A 19,661-nucleotide genomic window follows, 5' to 3' on the forward strand; every position below is an offset into this window, starting at 1 on the left:
TCGGATCAGCGAGATACGCCGTCCGTAGCGGCCATTGGAGGGTGAACCAATGGCAAAAAGGAAGACCTTCCTCTCTGTCTCTCTCTCTCACTATCCACTCTGCCTGTCAAAAAAAAAAAAAAAATTATTTATTTGCAAGACAGAAAATGAGAGACAGATCTTCCATTCACTGGTTCATTCCCAAATGTCCACAACAGCCCAGGCTGGGCCAGGCTGAAGCCAGGAGCCTGGTACTCAGTCTGGATCTTCCTTGTGGGTAGCGGTAGCTCAGTACTTAGGTTATCACCTACTACCTCTCAGAGTATGCAGTAGCAGGAAGCTGGAATTGGAAGTGGATCCAGAGCTTGAACACAGGTAGCACCTTAACCAAACACCTGTTCCTAGACATAGACTTTATGCCCCTCCCAAAAATCACCTCTGCCTTGGTCTTGCAACAGATCAGGAAACATAACAAAGTCCCTGGAAGCTACATGTGACACTCCGAGAATGTTCTCAGTTGAGTGTTCTGGTGCATGAGATCACACGACTGTGGCTGAGAGGTTTGAGAAACTGGTACACAGTATCTCTCAGGTGTGATCAATTTTTAAACTGACAAGGTCACAGCAGCAGTTGAAGGAGTTTCTAGATTCACTGCCTTCATTTGCCTTTTCCTTATGAGCAAAAGATCTGAATAGACATTACATCAGTTAAACAGATGATTAGCAAGAATATGAAAAGCTGCCTAACATTATTACTCATTGGGAACCTACAAATTAAAACTCCCTTGAGATTACTATTTAATGGGTACAGAGATTTAGTTTGCACTGATTTTAAAATTTTTCTGGAGGGGTAGGCATTTGGCATAGTGGTTAAGATGCCTCTTGGGATGTTTGCATCCCTTCTCAGGGTGTCTGGTTTGAGTCCCAGCTCCTCGCTTCCAATCCAGCATGTTTTGCTAATGTGTAACTTGGGAGTACAGGTGATGGCTCAGTTAGTTGGGTCCTTGCCACCCGTGTGGGAGACCTGGAGGGAGTTCCTGGCTCCTGGCTTCAGGCTGGCCCAGCCCTGCCTTTTGCAGCCATTTGGGGAGCAAACTAGCGAATGGCACCAGGACAACAGAGGGCACGCATCAGGTACCAGGCGAACCACATGCCCACTGTTAGTGACCCTTTCATACCTGTCTTGAACTCCCCAGATCAATCCCCACATGAGGCCTCTCTGGCCATTACCTGATTGGAGCTGTCTACCAACCAAGTCTCCTCACTTGTTCCGGCTGGGTGACCACACGGGTGGAGGCAGTGATTCCTATAGAGGATGATGTGTTTTGTGAGAGGTCACCCTAGATCTTAGTAATTCAGCCAATGGCGGTCCACAGTAACTGAAGAACATCTACGCACTTGTATAGCTAAGAAGAACTGAACCAATCTCATGAAACCAACGCCCAGGGAAGATCTCATTAGAAAAACTTGATGGCTCCATAATCAACGATCATGTTAGGGCCCATGATGCTGGCAGGCATATTAGCAAAGGCAGTCAGCAGAAAACTTTGGCTGAAGTAAGAGAGTACAGCAAAGGGGATAGAAAAGCCACAGATTTTCACAGGGTTACCTGATCAAGAAATAACTCAGCTAGACACAATAAGTTACATGGGTTGTGAGAATACTTACAGTGGACCATGGCTGTCAAGGACTTAGGGCAGAAGGTATGGGGGTTGTTCATGCAGCAGCCATGAGAGAAGGTAGCAGGACCTAGGCTTGTACTAGGGTTAGCAGCACTTCCCATGGTGAACATAGGAAAAGCAGAGGGGAAAAAATCTACATTTCAGGTACGGGGGGGAGGGGGGGAGGGGGATACAAAGACCTGACCTAGTCAAGCAGGAGTACAAACTCTCCAGCAGTGTGTCACTGGGGAAGCCCCACTAGGCCTCAGTAGAAAGTCCCACTTTTTCTAACAGAGATACATGGCCTTGTCTTCAAAGGTCATTGGGACCTTCTATGCTAGGCTGCCAGACAGATGTGACCGAAGCACTGGGCATAGCGCTGGTCCGCATTTTGCCAACCACCTCCCATTTATGTCTCCCAGATCTTGATCCCTGATAGACTTGCTCACCCCTTCATATGAGAGTAGAGACTTCCCCTGGATGTGTACTCTCCCCATGCCCACTGGTCTTAGGCAGGGCTGCACTAATTTTTCTGCCCCCAGGGCCGGTGTTGTGGCTTAACAGATAAAGCCACTGCCTGCGATAATGACATCCAGCTCCAGACCTGCTGCTCCACTTCTGATCCAGCTCCCTGCTAATGCACGTGGAAAAGCAGCGAAAGAAGGCCCAAGTGCTTGGGCCCCTACACTCATGTGGGAGATCCAGAAGAAACTCCTGGCTCCTGGCTTTGGCCTGGCTCAACCCTGGCCATTGCAGCCATCTGAGGAGTGAACCAGCAGATGCAAGATTGATCTCTCTCATTCTGTGTGTGTGTGTGTGTGTAAAACTCTTTCAAGTAAATAATTTTTTTTTCTGTACCCACATCCACCCAGCCACTGATCCTCAGCCTTGACCTACTCACCTTAAGACCCATCTGTAACTACAGTCTAAGACTGTCCTTCCCAAATCCCATCCTCAGGCCTGTACCTGGTCCAGGCCACCAGCACACCACTGCCTGGCTCTCCAGAGGCCACACCAGAATTCCTTGAGAGGCTAAGGGCCCATGCGACACCTCTACTCAGATGTTTCCAGACAACTCCAACTTTACACCTGCAGAATCCAACTGCTAATCTTCATTGAAGTATTCTCTTCCTGCCAGCCTTCAATCTCCAGGGGCAGCGTCCTCGTTCTTCCTATAAACAATGGTCCTTCACCCCTGCTCAGTCACTCCCCATGTCTGAATCAACAGGATATCCCATCTGCTCTAGCCTGGTTATCTTATCGCTTCTCCCCCTCCTCACTTAACCACGAGGCTCTCTGCTTCCTGCCCTGCCACAACCCTTCTCCCACCGGTCTGTTCATTTTGCAGCCCCTGGGGTATTTTCAAAATGTTAACTCAGATCTTTCCTCTGCTCAAAATCCTCCATGGTTCCCCACCCTCAGGCTTCCAACAGAAGCGGAAACCTCTCGCGCTCTCGTGCCCACGCAGTGGAAACATGAACGCCCTAGTCAGTCACAACGCAAGCCCAGGCACGGGCAGCTCCCACTGCGTTTACTCCCCGCTCCCTGCCTCCATCTCCCCTACGGGATTCTGAGATGGTGTCCCCACCTGTGGGCGCTCACGGACCCGCAGGAACGTCAAAGCCTCCCCAGGTACTTAGCGGGGGCCTTACGACCTCGGATCTGGCGGCTTTTGGAGCCTCCTCCTCCCACACAACGCCAAGCGCGACGACAGGGCGCCGCGAGCCCGGGCCCCGGAGGACCGACGCGCCGAGGGCTCCCAAGAGACATTCACCGCAGTCAGCGCACCTGACAGTCACGAAGGCGAGATCGCACTGGCTCTCCTTCCCCGCTCCGGTTTCCGTGGGCCCGGAGGGCCTCCTCGACGCCGGCAGTCGCTCGGGGAGGCGCTGACAGAACAGCGAATTGCCAAAGGAGCCGTCAGCGAACGACGCCGGAAGTCCCGCCCCCTCCGGCGCGCCCCTAGGCCTTCATTGGACGAGAGTCCGTTAGGCCTGCCCACAAGCGCCCTTCCTGGGTTCCCATTGGGCGCAGTGGGCTCTGTGTGAGGTAGGCAGCGGGAGCGCGTTTCCTGATCACCTTGGCAACGAGCAGGCGGCTCCCAGGCAGGCTCGGGGAGTTACGGTCGGCGGCGTGCACCGAGCCGCTGAGAGCTCCGACCGGGTCTCCCGCCCCGCACCGGGCAGGACTTCGGCATCGCCACTGCAGTCTCATATTGTGTTTGGTGGGTTGTCCTCCAGTGGGCTGCTGGTTCCCGACGAGGGGGAAGGGCGAGAAGGGTCCCCACGGCTAATAGCTCTGCCTCGGTTTCCCCGAATGTCGGAGCAGCGCCGTGACTCCGTGATCCCCGCTGTCTGCTCCTGGAGCACATTTCATACCTGGGGAAACTGAGGCCCCGAGTGTGGCCGTCAGCCCGCAGTCACCCCGCCCAGCGCACGGGTTCCGTCGGAGCCCGCGGCGTTGCTGACGGACCTGGCGCGGGTTCTCACCCACTGGGATCCCAGCCCTCACGATCTTGGAATCCCCGTCTCCTTTCCTTGCACGTTCGTCTGGGACCCTGAGCGGTGCTCCCCCTAGCACCCTGAATCCAGGCCGGGGGCTGCCGGGAGGCGATGGTGTCCCGTCTCGTGAGTCCTACGGGGTGAAGTCTGGACAGCCGTCCCAGGCACAGGGACTACCTTGAATGTGACGAGGTGGAAAAATCAGGGAAACGCAAGTCTCTGGCGTCTGCTAGAAACAGAGCAGTGAGACCAGTTAGGCCGGCAAAGGCAGGCTGCTGAGCTGGGCCTCTACTGTGTGAGATGTGCAAAGTTAGAGGAGGCAGGAGCTGGTGGAGGTGCTCCGAGTGTTGTTGTTTTTTTTTTTTTAAGATTTATTTATTTTACTTGGAAGTCAGAGTTAGAGAGAAGGATGCAGAGAGAGAGAGAGGTCTTCCATCCACTGGTTCACTCCCCAGACGGCTGCAACAGCCAGAGCTGGGCAGATCTGAAGCCAGGAGCTTCTTCCGGGTCTCCCACGTGCGTGCAGGGGCCCAAGCTCTTGGGCATCTTCTACTGCTTTCCCAGGCCATAGCAGAGAGCTGGATTGGAAGCGGAGCAACCGGGCCTTGAAATGGCACCCATTTGGGATGCCAGCACTGCAGGCAACAGCTTTTCCCGCTACGCCACAGTGCCAGCCCCTATAATTTATTTTTTAGAGAAGTATCCTCCTGTAAGCAGAGGGTCCATATCTCTTTTAGTTTATTTTTATTTAAAGCCAATCAGAGTTACAGAAAAAGAGAGAGGGAGAAACACACAGAGAGCAGGCTTCCATCCACTAGTTCACTCCCCCAAATGGCTATAATGGCTGGAGCAGGGTCAGTCTGAAGCCAGGAGCAAAGAGCCTCTTCCACGTCTCCGAAGCAGGTGCAGGGGCCTGAGTACTTGGGCCATCTTCTATTGCTTTCTCAGGCACATTCGCAGGGAGTTGGATCAAAAGTGGAGCAGCTAGGACCCAAACCGGTGCCCATATGGGACGCTGGCACTGCAGACAGCAGCTTTATCCACAACTCCACTGCACCAGCTCCAATTCAAAATTCTTATTCTCCAAGTTGGAGGGAACCCCAGACTCCTGGAGAGTTGGGGGTGTCTTTCAGCATGTATTGTACTGAGGATGAGGCTGCTGGGCATGGGCTTGCACAGGTTCAGTTAGAACAGTGCAGGGGCCGGCGCCACAGCTCACTAGGCTAATCCTCCACCTGCGGTGCCGGCACACTGGGTTCTGGTCCTGGTCGGGGCGCCGGATTCTGTCCTGGTCACTGCTCTTCCTGTCCAGCTCTCTTCTGTGGCCCAGGAGTGCAGTGGAGGATGGCCCAAGTCCTTGGGCCCTGCATTCGCATGGGAGACCAGAAGCACCTGGCTCCTGGCTTCGGATCAGAGTGGTGCGCCAGCCACAGCGGCCACTGGGGGGTGAACCAACGGCAAAGGAAGACCTTTCTCTCTGTCTCTCTCTCTCACTATCTACTCTGCCTATCACACACAAAAAAAAAAAAAAAAAAAAAAAAAAAAAAAAAAAAGTGCAGGGGCCGGTGCTGTGGCGTAGCAGGTAAAGCTGCCACCTGCAGTGTCATGCATCTCATATGGGTGCCGGTTCATATCCCTGCTGCTCCACTTCCAATCCAGCTCTCTGCTTATGGTCTTGGAGAGCAGTGGAAGACGGCCCAAGTTCTTGGGCCCCTGCACCCATGTGGGAGACCCGGAAGAAGCTCCTGGCTCCTCGCTTCGTATCAGTGCAGCTCTGGCCATTGCAGTTACTTGGGGAGTGAACCAGTGGGTGAAAGATCTCTTTCTTCCTCGCTCCCCTCCCTACCACTCTGTAACTCTGCCTTTCAAATAAAGTAAGAACACAGTGCAACCCAATAACAAGGCAGAATTTGTCCATGTACCCTGTTCCATGCATCACAAATTATGAGGTTTTCTGCTCAGAGTTCTTGCATGAACCCTGGTGATATATATATATATATATATATATATATATATATATAGGTGGTGATATATATATATATATATAGGTGGTGATATATATATATATATATATATATATATATATATATGTGGCAGGGGCCCAAGTACTTGAGCCATCTTCCACTGTTTTCAAAGGTGCATTAGCAGGGAGCTGGATAAGAAGTGTAGCAACCAGGACTCAAACCAGCACTCATATGGGATGCTAGTGTAACAGGCGGCAGCTTAACCCAGTGTGCCACAGTGCCAGCCCCCACTTCTTCCATATTTTAAATTCTCTCAGCAAATGCTTTATTCAATACAGGTACACATGTATGTATTGCATATATTTCAAATGTCTTAGTACTTGATATTTCATAGTATTTTTTGAGATGCAGAGAGAGTACACTTCCATCTGCTACTTCACGCCCCAAATGCTCATGATGGCTAGGAGTGGGTAAGGCTGAAGACAGGAGCTGGGAACTCAATCTGTCTCCCATGTGGGTGGCAGGAGCCCAGATATTTGAGCCATTACTGCTGCTTCTCAGGGCATTTCTTAAAAGGAAGCTAGAGCTTTTAGAGCTAGAGCTAAAAGCAGCCAGAGCCAGGAATCAAACCCAGATACTCTGATGTGGAAGGCAAGCTGCTGCTGCCTTTTTTTTTTTTTTTTTAATGTATTTATTTGAAAGGTAGAGTTCAAGAGAGGGAGAGATAGAGCAAGAGGGAGAGACAGATTGAGAGATCTGTCCACTGGTTTATTCCTCAAATGGCTGCAATAGCCAGGGCTGGGTCAGGCCAAAGGCCTGGGTCTCCCAAGTGGATGCAGCAACCCAAACATTTGAGTCATCTTCTGCTGCTTTCCCAGGAGCATTAGCAGGGAGCTGGATTGGAAGTGGTCAGCAGACACTTGAACTGGAACCCATATGGGATGCTGGTGTGGCAGGTGGAGGCTTAACCTGCTATAGCACAATTCCAGACCTGAGGCAAGCAGCTTAACTGGCATTAGGGATAGACATATAGATCAGTGGAAAACTATAAAAACATGTACACACACAGGCCCAACTGAGTTCTGACAATGCTGTAAAGGGATTGAGAAGGGCTTCAATCAACACCTGCAAGGATACCCATTCGTAGCTCTTATTAGGACTGCCAACTGAGCGGTTTCCTAAGGAGTGTTTGTGCAGTAGAGTGCAGCTCCATGAGGGAGTGAGGGAGGTCCCCTGTGCACTTTATCTCTGCTGCGGCAGTTCAGTCTCCAGCACACAGCAGCAATTTTTTTTTTTAACGATTTATTTATTTGAAAGAGTTAGAGAGGGGCAGAGGCAGACAAAAGATCTTCCATTCTCTGGTTCACTCCCCAAATGGCCGCAACAGCAAGAGCTGAGCCGAACCAAAGCCAGGAGCCAGGAGCTGCTTCTGGGTCTCCCATGTGTGTACAGGGATCCAAGGACTTGGACCATCTTCTGCTTTCCCAGGTGCATTAGCAGGGAGCTGGCACCCACATGGGATGCTGGCACTGCAGGTGGTGGCTTTACCTGCTACACCACAGCACTGGCTTCACACAGCAGCAATTTTTATTTGCTCAAGCACAGGGAGAGGCATTTGCTAACCCTCTTTCCCTAGGTGCCCTTCTTTCTCCCTTGCCGGTTAGCTCTGATGATGGGGCTGTGGTCTTGGCCCAGCACAAGTTATGCAGAGTAGCTACTCACTCAACAACTGATAGCTGCAGGCAAAATGGACCCAGGGTTAAATGAGATTAAAAGCAGTCTTTAAAATTTTATTTTCACTTTATTTGAAAGACAGAGGCAGAGACACAGACTTACATTAGTTTGTTCACTTCACAAATGTCCGCACCAACTGGGGCTGGGCCACAGCCAGGAGCCCGGAACTCAATCCCACATACTTGACCTGCCTTCTCCCAGGGTGCACATTAGCAGGAAGCCGGAATTGGAAGCAAAAGAGAAAGAACTCGCATTGCCAGGAAGCTAGAACTGGAAGCAGAGAAGAAAGGACTGGAACCAGATACTTTGATACAAGATGCAGACATCTCAAGTAGTGTCTTAACTGCTGTGCCAAATGTCCAACCTAAGGAATGCCTTGGTGTCACTCACCTGTCTCATTTGGTTTGGTTTGCAGGCAGATCTGTCTTTGAAGAGGAAAGACGGTTGCTGAAGATACAACTCCCAAATCTGGTACATGAACTCCTGGGGCCAAGATGGCACCTTTCTTCATAACTCCAGCAAGTCCTTTGACTCTCCTTAGCATAGCTCAGGTCACATGAACACCCATGCCCCATCATTACAGCTTCAGGCTGAATACTATGATGACCAGGCCCGAGGCATGTGCCTGATCAACACTTGATGAATAAACAAGTAGATGCATAAGCAATTAATGAGTATACTTCCTTTTCCAGTTAATAGCAAAGTCTTTCTCAGGCTTTTTTCCACTTTTCCCACCAACCCTGGTCATTAATGATTACGGCTGCTAACTTATGGTAGCTAATGATGATTAAATTATGGAGTTTGGCTTTAAAGCTGAAAATCTTCCACATCAAGGGAACTGTTTTCATTTGTGTCCTCCCAAAATTCCAATTTTGAATCCCTAATTCAAGAAGTCTGAGCGGAAAGTGATATAATTAATGAACCCCACCCAAACTGGCACCCTAGGCAGGTAAAAGGGCCAGTCACCAGGCTTTGTTCTAGCTTTCTTCTACAAGGGAAACATTACCTTCCACCTTCTCCTGGGCAGGTTGGCTGCTCTATATGTAGCCCAGCAGGACACAAGGCAGCAGCTTCATGGGAGGTGGAGAGGACCCATAACCCATATACTGGGGTGGGGGGGCATTTTATGATCTCTAACCACAGCTAATCATATATGGTACAAAGGATTGAGCTGTAATCACCAGTGTCTACCCTATACCCTACATAGCTCAGCTGGACTTTAATTCTGCTCCCACACAGACCCCTAGGTTGGAAGTAAATAATTATTACACCTCAGGAAGACCAAAGCAAGACTAGGGGTAGGCATATATCTTTATGGTGCTGGGGAGAAATGGAGCAGACTGGCCCCAAACTCCCCTGCCTGTAAGCCTGCTTGTCTGGGTGTGGTCATCAATAGAATGAGTAAGAATCACTCTGGGCAGAGGCAGCAGCAGCAGTTGTGGTTCTTATCCCAATACATGAACTGATCACTATGGTCCAAAGCCTCTCCATCTGGGATCTCCTGCTTTCACCCCAAACATGACTCTCAGGAAATGTTCTCCTCAGGAAGTGTAATTTTGGCATAAGAGATACAGTGACATCCAACATACAAGTTTTGCTGAACTGACAATTTACCTTTTAGGGAAATAGTTTCTAAAATCTTTAAAATCAAAGGGTCCAAGCCGGCGCCGTGGCTCAATAGGCTAATCCTCCCTTGCGGCGCCGGCACACCGGGTTCTAGTCCCCGTCGGGGCGCCGGATTCTGTCCCAGTTGCCCCTCTTCCAGGCCAGCTCTCTGCTGAGGCCTGGGAGTGCAGAGGAGGATGGCCCAAGTGCTTGGACCCTGCACCCCATGGGAGACCAGGAGAAGCTCCTGGCTCCTGGCTTCAGATCAGTGCAATGCGCCGGCCGCAGTGCACCGGCTGCGGCGGCCATTGGAGGGTGAACCAACGGCACAAGGAAGACCTTTCTCTCTGTCTCTGTCTCACTGTCCACTCTGCCTGTCAATAAATAAATAAATAAGTAAAAATAAAATCAAAGGGTCCAACAAATCAAATCTGGATCCACACACTGAGCTTCAGAGGGTGGCAGCAAAAGCTAGGCAACAATAAAGGACACACTGTCCACAGACACCAGGGGCAGGGGCTGGGTTACAAATGCCATGTCCCAGGACTACAGGATCTTCTTTCTCAGGACCTTGAAGAACATCCACCCTACCAGTCCTTCTGAAGGACAGACACCAGTGCAAATTAGGTCAATCTTAACTACACCTAGTCTTTGCTACCCTGCTGTCCCAGGGCAGGAAAAAGTCAGAGACACCCTTCCAACATACAAAATCTAGGCCCTCTATGCCTGGTGACAGAGGCCAACTCTGTTCTCAATCCCTCAACACAAAGGAATTAGAACCCCCAATATTAAAGGTATCTTTATCACTACACATCCCAGAGCAATCATGGTCTGTGCCACAGCATGACAAATACTACGTGTATCCGTGATAATGGCAAACCTTCCATAGAAGTACTCCTACCCTTCCCCCACCAAACACTCGCTCAGCTCATCTTAGCCAGACTGGGTCATGCTTTCTCCTAGACCAGTTGAGGGGAGAAAATAAGGTCACCTATAGGCTCCGCTAGTCACAATTCTCTCCTGTTTAGAAGAAGGGAGCATGAGGTCTGCCACCCCTGAACACATCATGGTGACTGCCAGGGGATGGAGGTGGGATGGCTTCTGTCACAGAAACTGGCAGTGATGTTAACAACCTTGGGCAGGCCAGAGAGTGCAACATAGCTCCCCAAAACTTCCCACACACCTGGCAGGCATGGGAACAAGATATAAGGTTCAGCTTCTTTCAAAGGGCACTCTCACAAAGGCTGCTCTCAATGTCCTCCTGAAAGGAGACGTCAGCCACAGGCTCTCCCACGTGCCCTGCTCTAAAGCCTTTCTCCAGTGTGGACTTTGTTGTGCTGAAGGAGGGTAGAACTATGTTTGAAGGCTTTCCCACATTCTGTACATTTGTAGGACCTCTCTTCCGTGTGGAACTGCTGGTGGCGATTGCGGTAGGACCTGGTCGTGAAGGTTTTTCCACACAGGCTGCACTCGTAGGGCCGCTCCCCAGTGTGCAGCTTCCAGTGCTGATACAAGCCAGAGCGGGTCACGTAGGCTTTACCACACTGCTTGCACTCAAAAGGCCTTTCTCCCGTGTGGACCCTCTGGTGAAGAATGAAGCTGTTGTTGTATTTGAAAAGCTTGCCACATTCCCTGCACTCATAGGGCCTGTCTCCAATGTGAACTTTCCGGTGCCGGATGAGGGTGGACAGAACACTGAAGGCTTTCCCACATTTGCTGCACTCATACGGCCTTTCTCCAGTGTGGATCCTCTGGTGCAGAGTCAGTGCATCTTTGCGGTTGAAGGTTTTCCCACAATCACTACACTGGAAAGGTTTTATGCCCGTGTGAACCTTCTGGTGCTTCCTCAGTTTAGATGGGTAACTGAAGGCTTTCCCACACTCGTTGCACACATGGGATGTTTCTCCCATTTGAATTTTTCTGTGATTAATACGAGTTGAATTCTTTCTGAAGGTTCTTCTCCCTGCTGGGCATCTGAAGGGTCTTCCTCCAGAGTGACTTATCAGGTGCTCAAGGAGAGCAAAGGTATTCCGGAAGACCTTCCCACATTCACTGCACTTGAAAGGGCTCTGTGTATCATGCACTACGTGCTGCTGCTCACGATCAGAGCTGAGCGGGAGAGCGTCCCCGGGCTCGGTGCTGCTGTGTGGCTTCCCATCTGTAGGGATGGCCTGGTGCTTGATGAGGTCTAAGGGGACCGGGTCATCCTTCTCAGACTCTCCACACATAAAGGGCTTCTCGGACAAATGGGCTCTGCAGTTCCTCACCTGCTTATCCTTCAGTCTACTCAGGCAACCTGAAAGCAGAGAAAAGTCAGTTATTGAGAGTTGAGACAGAAGGAGCAAGACCTTCATCAACAGTGCATGTCAGATATACCTAGAAAGGTCTCCAGGTCATTACCAGGTTTCTGAAAAGGTCTAGACGAGGAAGGGCTGGCCCAGCAGAACAGGGCTCCGCCAGACCAGAGAACAGGGAAGACCTCAATAGAGATGAGGACACAAAATGGGGTGCAGTAGAGGGAGGATGGCTGGGGTCTCCAAGTCGGTCATCTGCAAAGGGTTTCAGCACAACATTAGCTACTAGTAACACCCAAGCATTGTGAAGACATGTCTACTGCAGCTAAATCTGATTACAAAATAGTAGCTGATATTGAAATATTAAGCATTATCTGGTGTTCAAATATTATTTAAAGATATATGCACATTTCAAATCACATGCAAGATGGTCACCAGACAGAAAGAAGGGAAAATGGTGAGACACAGTTCAGACAGTAGGCTCACCCAGGGCTACAGGGTCATGATAGACAGAGACGGCAAGACTGCATAGCAATCAGAAGGGAGAAGAAAAGGGGGTATAAAGTGTGGCCACTGACAACAAAACACAACAGTGTACATAGGCACTTAACATGCCAGGAGCCCACTGATAAAACCAAGGAATCCCCTAGCTACACTCACCAAAATCAGGACCCCTTCCAACCTCTGCTCTGCTGACCAGTCAGATCTACCCACTTGGGCATATAGAGTTCTTTATCACCCTCCAATTGGGCAAACACATGGGGTCTGAAGATGCAAGTCCTGGGGGTAACAGGTAGTAAGAAGCTATCCCACGTCAAGACTGACCCACCCTGCTACACACTATAGGAAGCATGGCTTCATGGCAACCAGGAAGGAAACTTGAATATTAGAAAATAAACCTCTTTTATATGCTTAGAAATTTATTAAGAGGGTAGATCATATATTATGTGTTTTTAAACAACAAAAAGCTCTCATATGAAGCAAAACCTACATAACTGAAGTAAATATAAACACTTCAACAATGGTTAGACTTCAATAATGGACAGAACCACTGAGAAGAAAACGAACAAAGAAACAACAGCCTTGGCACATACCACTTGGGGCCAGCATTGTGCTGCAATGGGTTAAGCTACCGCCTGTGACCACTGGTATCCGATATTAGGTCTGCTTTTAAGATTGATTTATTTATTTGAAAGTCAGAGTTACACAGAGAAGGAGAGGCAGAAAGAGAGAGCGAGAGAGAGGTCTTTCATCCGCTGGTTCATTCCCCCAATTGGCTGCAACGGCCGGAGCTGCGCTGATCTGAAGCGAGGAGCCACGAGCTTCTTCCCGGTCTCCCACACAGGTGCAGGGGCCCAAGGACTTGGGCCATCTTCTACTGCTTTCCCAGGCCTTAGCAGAGAGCTGGATCAGAAGTAGAGCAGCCCGGTCTCAAATCAGCGCTGACATGGGATGCTGGCACTGCAGGCGGCGGCTTAACCTGCTATGCCACAGTGCCGGCCCCTCAGGTCTGCTTTTCATCCAACTCCCTGCTAATGCACCTGGGAAAGCAACAGGAAACAGTCCAATCACTTGGGCCCCTGCCACCACGTGGGAAACCTGGATGGAGTTTCCAGTTCCTGGCTTCAGTCTTGCCAAGGCTTAACCATTGCTGCCATCTGGGGAGTAACCAGTGAATGGAAGATCTTTCTGTCTCTCTCTTTCCCTGTCTCTCTCATCTCTCTCCATCTGTCCTCCCCTCATTTATCTATATCTATATATCTATATCATGTATATAAATTTGGCTTATTAATAAGCATTTTTTAAAAAGAACATGTCAGGGGCTGGCACTGTGGTGTAGTGAGTAAAGCCACTGCCAGCAGAGCCGGTATCACATATGGGCACCAGAGTTTGAGTCCTGGCTGCTCTACTCCTGATCCAGCTCTCTGCTATGGCCTGGGAAAGCAATAGAAGATGGCCAAAATTCTTGGGCCCCTGCACCCACGTGGGGGACCCAGAAGAGGTTCTTGGCTCCTGGCTTTGGATCTGCTAAGCTCCAGCTGTTGTGGCCATTTGGGGAGTGAACCAGCAGATGGAAGACTTCTTGCTCTCTCCCTCTCTCTCTGCATCTCTGTAACTATGCCTTTCAAATAAAATCAATCTTTTTTTTTTTTTTTTTTAAGAACATGTCAGGGGCTGGCATTGTGGCAGAGTAGGTTAAGCCTCTGCCTGTGATGCTGGCATCCAATAAGGGTGCCAGTTCAAGACCTGGCTGCTGCACTCCAATCAAGCTCCCTACTAATGCACCTGGGAAAGCAGGGGAAGATGGTCCAACTGCTTGGGACTCTGCACCCAAATGGGAGACACAGAAGAGGCTCCTGGCTTCTGGCTTCAGCCTGCCGTTGTGGCAATTTTGGGGGTGAACCTGTGGATGGAAGATCTCTGTCTCTCCTTTTCTTTCTGTAACTCTTCCTTTCAAATAAATAAAAACTAAATCTTAAAAAAAAAAGAACACGGAGGCTAGCATTGTGGTGTAGGGGGTAAAGCTTCCGTCTACAGTGCTGGCATCCCATATGGGCACCAGTTCGAATCCCAGCTGCAGCTGCTCCACTTCTGATCCATCTCTCTGCTATGGCCTGGGAAAGCAGTAGAAGATGGCCCAAGTCCTTGGGCCCCTACACCTGCGTGGGAGACCCGGAAGAAACTCCTGGCTCCTGGCTTCAGATTAGCTCAGCTCTGGCCTTTGAGGCCATTTGGGGGGTGAACCAGCAAATGGAAGACTCTCTCTCTCTCTCTGCTTCTGCCTCCCTATAACTCTTTCAAATAAATAAATAAATTTTTTTTTTTTTTTGACAGGCAGAGTGGATAGTGAGATAAATAAATCTTTTTTAAAAAAGTCACTTAGTAATAAGAGGTACATATTCTTTTCATAATATGGAACATTCTCCAGAACATATATTTTGCTAGGAAAACAAAACAAGCTTCAACAAGATTTCAAAGCACCGAAATCATACAATGTATGATGTATGTTTTCTGTCCACAAAGGAATTAAAACATAAATTAACAACAGAAATAAATCTGGAAAACACAAATTTATAAAAGTTAAACAGGCCGGCGCCGTGGCTTAACAGGCTAATCCTCCGCCTTGTAGTGCCGGCACACCGGGTTCTAGTCCCGGTTGGGGCGCCGGATTCTGTCCCGGTTGCCCCTCTTCCAGGCCAGCTCTCTGCTATGGACCGGGAAGGCAGTGGAGGATGGCCCAAGTGCTTGGGCCCTGCACCCGCATGGGAGCCCGGGAGAAGCACCTGGCTCCTGGCTTCGGATCAGCGAGATGCGCCGGCCACAGCGGCCATTGGAGGGTGAACCAACGGCAAAAAGGAAGACCTTTCTCTCTGTCTCTCTCTCACTATCCACTCTGCCTGTCAAAAAAAAAAAAAAAAAAGAAACTTAGACAAAACATTCCTAAACAACCAAGGAGCCAAGGGGGAAAAAGTTACTTTGAGATGCACGAAAATAAAACACAACACATCAGAAGTTCTGGGATGCAGCAAAGCAGGGCCTTCGGGGAAAATTACAGCTAAAAACACCGATATTTGAAAAGATTTCAGGGAAGCTGTTTGGCACAGCAGTTAAGATGCTGCCTGAGATGCCTGCATCTTACATGGTGTCTGTTCAAGTCCTGGCTGGACTTCCAATTCCAGCTTCCTGCTAATAAGAACCCTGGGAGGAAGCAGGCGATGGCTCAATATCTGGGACACTGCTACCCACGTGGGAGACCTGGACTGAGTTCTGGGCTCCCAACTTAGGCCTGGCCAACCCCCAGCTGTTTTAGGCATTTAGGGATTGATTCAGCTGATGAAGGATCCATCTGCCTCTCCTCTTTCTGTCTTCCAAATAAAAATAAAAATAAAAATTTTTTTGTTTAAAGATTTATTTGACATAGAGATTTATTTTACACAAAGAGAGAAGGAGAAGCAGAGAGAGAGCAAGGTCTTCCATCTGCTGGTTCACTCCCCAATTGGCTGCAACGGCTAGAGCTGCACCAATCCGAAGTCAGGAGCCAGGAACCTCCTCTGGTCTCCCACGTGGGTGCTGGGGCCCAAAGACTTGCACCATCTTCCACTGCTTTTCCCAGGCCATAGCAAAGAGCTGGACTGGAAGTGGAGCAGCTGGGACTTGAACTGCCGCCCACACAGGATGCCAGCACTGCAGATGTTAGCTTTACCTACTATACCACAGCATCAGCCCCAAAATACAGATAATTTTTTAAAGTTCTACATAAAGAGTTTAAACCAATAACCTTACTTTACACCTCAAAGAGCAAAAAAAGAAAAAGAATCTAAATCTAAAGCTAGCAGAAGAAATGGAATAGATTAGATATAAATAAAATAGAGATTAGAAAAAATAGAATAAAATTAAAATTTAGTTCATTGAAAAGATCAATAAAATTGACAAACCTTCATCTAGTCTAATGAAAGAGAGGGAGGAAGGAAATGAGGGAGGGAGAGAGGGAAAAAAAGGGGGGTGAGAAGACTCAATTTACTACAAATGGGAATTATTTTGTCTGGCTGAATCTGAGGTTGCAGCTGTCCCCAAAGTGGCAGCAAAGTTCCCAGGGGGCCGGCACCGTGGCATAGCAGGTAAAGCCACCGCCTGCAGTGCTGGCATCCCATATGGGTGCAGGTTCGAGTCCCGGCTGCTCCACTGCTGATCCAGCTCTCTGCTATGGCCTGGAAAAGCAGTAGAAGATGGCCCAAGTCCTTGGTCCCCTGCACCCACGTGGGAGACCTGGAGGAAGCTCCTGGCTCCTGGCTTCAGATCGGCGCAGCTCCGGTTGTTGCAGCCATCTGGGGAGTGAACCAGCAGATGGAAGATCTCTTTCTCTTTCCCCTTTTCTCTCTGTGTAACTCTTTCAAATAAATAAATTAATTAAAAAAAAAAAAAAAAAAGTTCCCACAATGGAGTATCCTACAAAGTCCGAAGATGGTGGCCAGGTGACATTCCAAAGAATCACTGAACACCAGGGTCCAACGAAGCATTTGTTAGGAAACTCAGGTTAGTGCCACGTGGAAACTTAGGTGGATAGAGAGAGAAAGGAAGGCTGTGCAACTCACCCAGTGAGCTAACCAGTGCGAAGTTCTCCAGCATCACATCATGGTACAGGCTCCTCTGGGTCTCATTCAGGAGCCGCCACTCCTCCTGCGAGAAGTACACAGCCACCTCCTCAAACCGCACCAGCTCCTGCAGTGACGGGATCCGCCGAGCCTGAGGTCCACGGTGGCCGGAAAACAAGGACAAAGGGACAGTTAGGCACATTCGGGCTCTGGACGTCTGTCTCCGGGCTCTGTCACACATTCACCACACACACACACACACACACACGCTCATAACCCCGTTCTCCCAGGACCTCAGGCGAACACCTGGACACTGCGTCCAGCCCACAACCGCAGGCTGGTGCCCGGAGAGGTGCCATCTGTGTGCTGCCCTAATTCTTGCCAGCCAATTCCTCCGAGTCCCAGGGCTCACACCTCTCAGATACAAACCCAAGCGCACTCTTCTCCCTTACGTCCCCGAGGAACTGGCTCCAGAGCCTCCAGTTGGCCCTCCTGCCCGCCAGGCATGTAATTCTTTTGAAGAACCAAAGTGACTCCATTTTAAAACAATAAAAAAAAGCAGCCTCCGTTTCCCATAGCAGACCCGAGTCCTTGTAAAAGCAGGCAGACATTCCGGAGATGTCAAAGCTCACCAGGGACAGCTATCTCGGTAGACCAAGGACAGCACAGTAGAGATTGCAGAACAAAGTAACTCCCTGTGCCCAGAGCTCCCGTGCTGTAAGCCCCCACTGTAACTCCCTGTACCCAGAGCTTCCATGCTGTATGTAACTCTTTTCCTGCTGATGTAGCCCTTTTTTCCTTTAAAAACTCTCCCAATCAAAGACCGGGGCCTCACTCCTTCCTCCGCTGTGCCGCTTGGTTGGATGGGGTCCCTGTCGCGGCTTGTACTCCCGAATAAACCTTGCTTTTGCAGTTCGGTGTGATCGACTCTCTGGGGGTCTCTGCGGGGATCTAACGATCTGGGCACAACGTATTTTTTGGTGCCCAACACTTCCCGGCTTACCACTCTCACCCTCGGCACCACCTCGCCAGCTCGTGCCATAGGCAGCGCCCTGGGCTCCGGACATGTTCTGCACAGGGCGTCTCCAGGGGCCAACAGCGCAGCTAAGACCCCAGCCTGCCCAGACCAAGCATCCCCCAGCCCCGGGAGGACCTCGCCGTCTGCCCCGGCGGCCTCCGCCACGGCCCCTCGTCTGACACAACCTCCCCTTCCTGCGCCTACCTGCGCCTCCTCGGCCATCGGAACCTGCGGGCAGCGCGGCCCCGCGAGACTCGCCGACCGGGACATGCAGCCGAGGCGCGGCCGTCTGCAGCCCGCAGACCCCCCGAGGCCCGACTGCCCCGCCGAGGATCAGAGAGCCGCCTCCGCACGGCCCCGGGGAGGCGCGGCCATCCCCCAGCTGGGAGCCGCGGGCCGGTAAAGCGACGGTGACGACCCCCGCCCCTGAGCTGCGGCAGCCGCCGGCGCGGACGGCCGCGGACGCGCCGGGACCCTCTCTCCGACCGCCCAGCTACAGCCAGGGCAACGCCGGAAGTCCCGCCCAGCTCCCTCAGCGGCTGCCTCGGTTACCGCAGCGCCCGCCTCACACTGTGACGTCATTTCCCGGCTCCGCTCGCTATACCGCTTGGTCGTTGTCAAGGCGACGAGGGGCGGGGCGAGCGTCTGGGGCTGGGGTTTCTGGGCGGGCCGCGCCGGCGGGGGCGGGCCTTCCGGTGTCCGCGGCCGCCGGTTGCCTCGTAACCACCAGACGGGCTGGTACAGCATCCAGTAGGCGCTCCGGGTCCGCGAAAACCCGGCGCGGGAAGGCGCGAGAGCCGGAGAAGAGCTGACCGCAGGGATGTCCCGCCGAGCCCCGGCGTCCCTGCTGTAGAGGTGGCCTCGTTGTGTCCGCCCGAGCTAAATGTCGTCTGTGCCCGCGGCCTCCCCGGAGTCACCCCTCTGCGTGGTGGTCTCTTTACCGAGCGGGAGAGGGAAGGTCCTGGCCAGGGGTCTGGGGTCGTGGGAGGAGGGAGACGGGCGGTTGGATTTTGGGTGTGTTGTCTTCGTTGCCCCACTCGTATAGGCCCCTGCACAGACGCAAAGGTGTGGATGCCCGGGACAGGTTGACCTGCGCACGTCCAGGCTCGAAGCCTGCCCCCGTGGCAGACCCCGTCTCTGCCGTCCCAGATGAGGAGGGCCCGGTAGACCAGAGGGTGAGCATGTGGTTGAGTGTGCCGGAGGCAAGGGCTCGGCAGGAGGCTGGCAGGGCGCCCCCGCCCCCGGGAGTCTTGGCCTCTGTCTTCTGGGAGGAGCCTCCAGCTCTGGCATTCGTCATTCTCCTGTTCGAAGCCGCCAGCTTCGTCGCTGTCCTTAACAAGAACTCTGTGTTCCCTCTGCTCGTCTCACGTCTCCCTTAGAAGCCGCCGTTGGCGCCACCTCTTCTCTCCAGCAGCGTCACGAGCACCCTCACACAGTCTTCACAGGGGCATGAGTAGCTGAGGCAGGTAGAAGTCTCCCGATCTTCAGAGCAGCCGATGTCCGGCTTGGTCACCGTCAGACGCCAGGCACTGACACGGGGCTTGAGAATCCGCTGGGCTTTGCCTGCGCGCCTTCCCTGGACCTTCAGTTTGTGAAGGTCATTGCTTTTCCCTAGGTGTGGATTTTTCTCACCTCCCAAAATCTATCACGAGGTGGGTTGGTCTCTGCTGGGCTGGACTCTCACGAATCGGTCCGCAGGTGAACAACACGAACTCTTCAATCTCCTGTGGCAGCCAGACCCTGAGGTTACCTGACCCTGAGGCCTGCACGGGATGGGCTCCCACATGTCACCTTTTTTTCTTAACATTTATTT

General features: G+C 51.4%; 2 protein-coding genes across 2 annotated transcripts in view; both read right to left on the reverse strand.

Moving 5' to 3' along the window:
• The window catches only part of ZNF324 (zinc finger protein 324), a 45,142-nt gene extending 41,625 nt beyond the window's left edge, over positions 1 to 3,517 (reverse strand). The window contains exon 1 of the mRNA XM_062177463.1: positions 3,428 to 3,517. The gene's annotated coding sequence lies outside the window, so the exon portion shown is untranslated. The remainder of the gene's footprint in view (positions 1 to 3,427) is intronic.
• A 4,951-nt stretch (positions 3,518 to 8,468) lies between these two features.
• On the reverse strand, positions 8,469 to 18,291 carry ZNF584 (zinc finger protein 584). The gene is made up of 3 exons (XM_062177507.1): positions 18,053 to 18,291; positions 16,831 to 16,981; positions 8,469 to 11,739 (listed from the first exon to the last, which is right to left on the reverse strand). Exons 1-3 carry the CDS (start codon positions 18,116 to 18,118, stop codon positions 10,748 to 10,750), a joined length of 1,209 nt encoding a protein of 402 aa, XP_062033491.1. The 5' UTR covers positions 18,119 to 18,291; the 3' UTR covers positions 8,469 to 10,747.
• Positions 18,292 to 19,661: the final 1,370 nt, after the last annotated feature.

The sequence above is a fragment of the Lepus europaeus genome, chromosome 19, assembly GCF_033115175.1.
Source record: "Lepus europaeus isolate LE1 chromosome 19, mLepTim1.pri, whole genome shotgun sequence".
NCBI classification, from domain to species: Eukaryota; Metazoa; Chordata; class Mammalia; order Lagomorpha; family Leporidae; genus Lepus; species Lepus europaeus.

Bases quoted from the DNA above. Each gene is read 5' to 3' on its own strand.
- ZNF584 (XM_062177507.1), bottom strand. From the start codon at position 18,118: ATGTCCCGGTCGGCGAGTCTCGCGGGGCCGCGCTGCCCGCAGGTTCCG. The intron at 16,982-18,052 runs GTAGGCGCAGGA...CGTGGACCTCAG, and splicing joins CGATGGCCGAGGAGGCGCAG to GCTCGGCGGATCCCGTCACT. The intron at 11,740-16,830 runs GTGAGTTGCACA...CTCTGCTTTCAG, and splicing joins CGCACTGGTTAGCTCACTGG to GTTGCCTGAGTAGACTGAAG.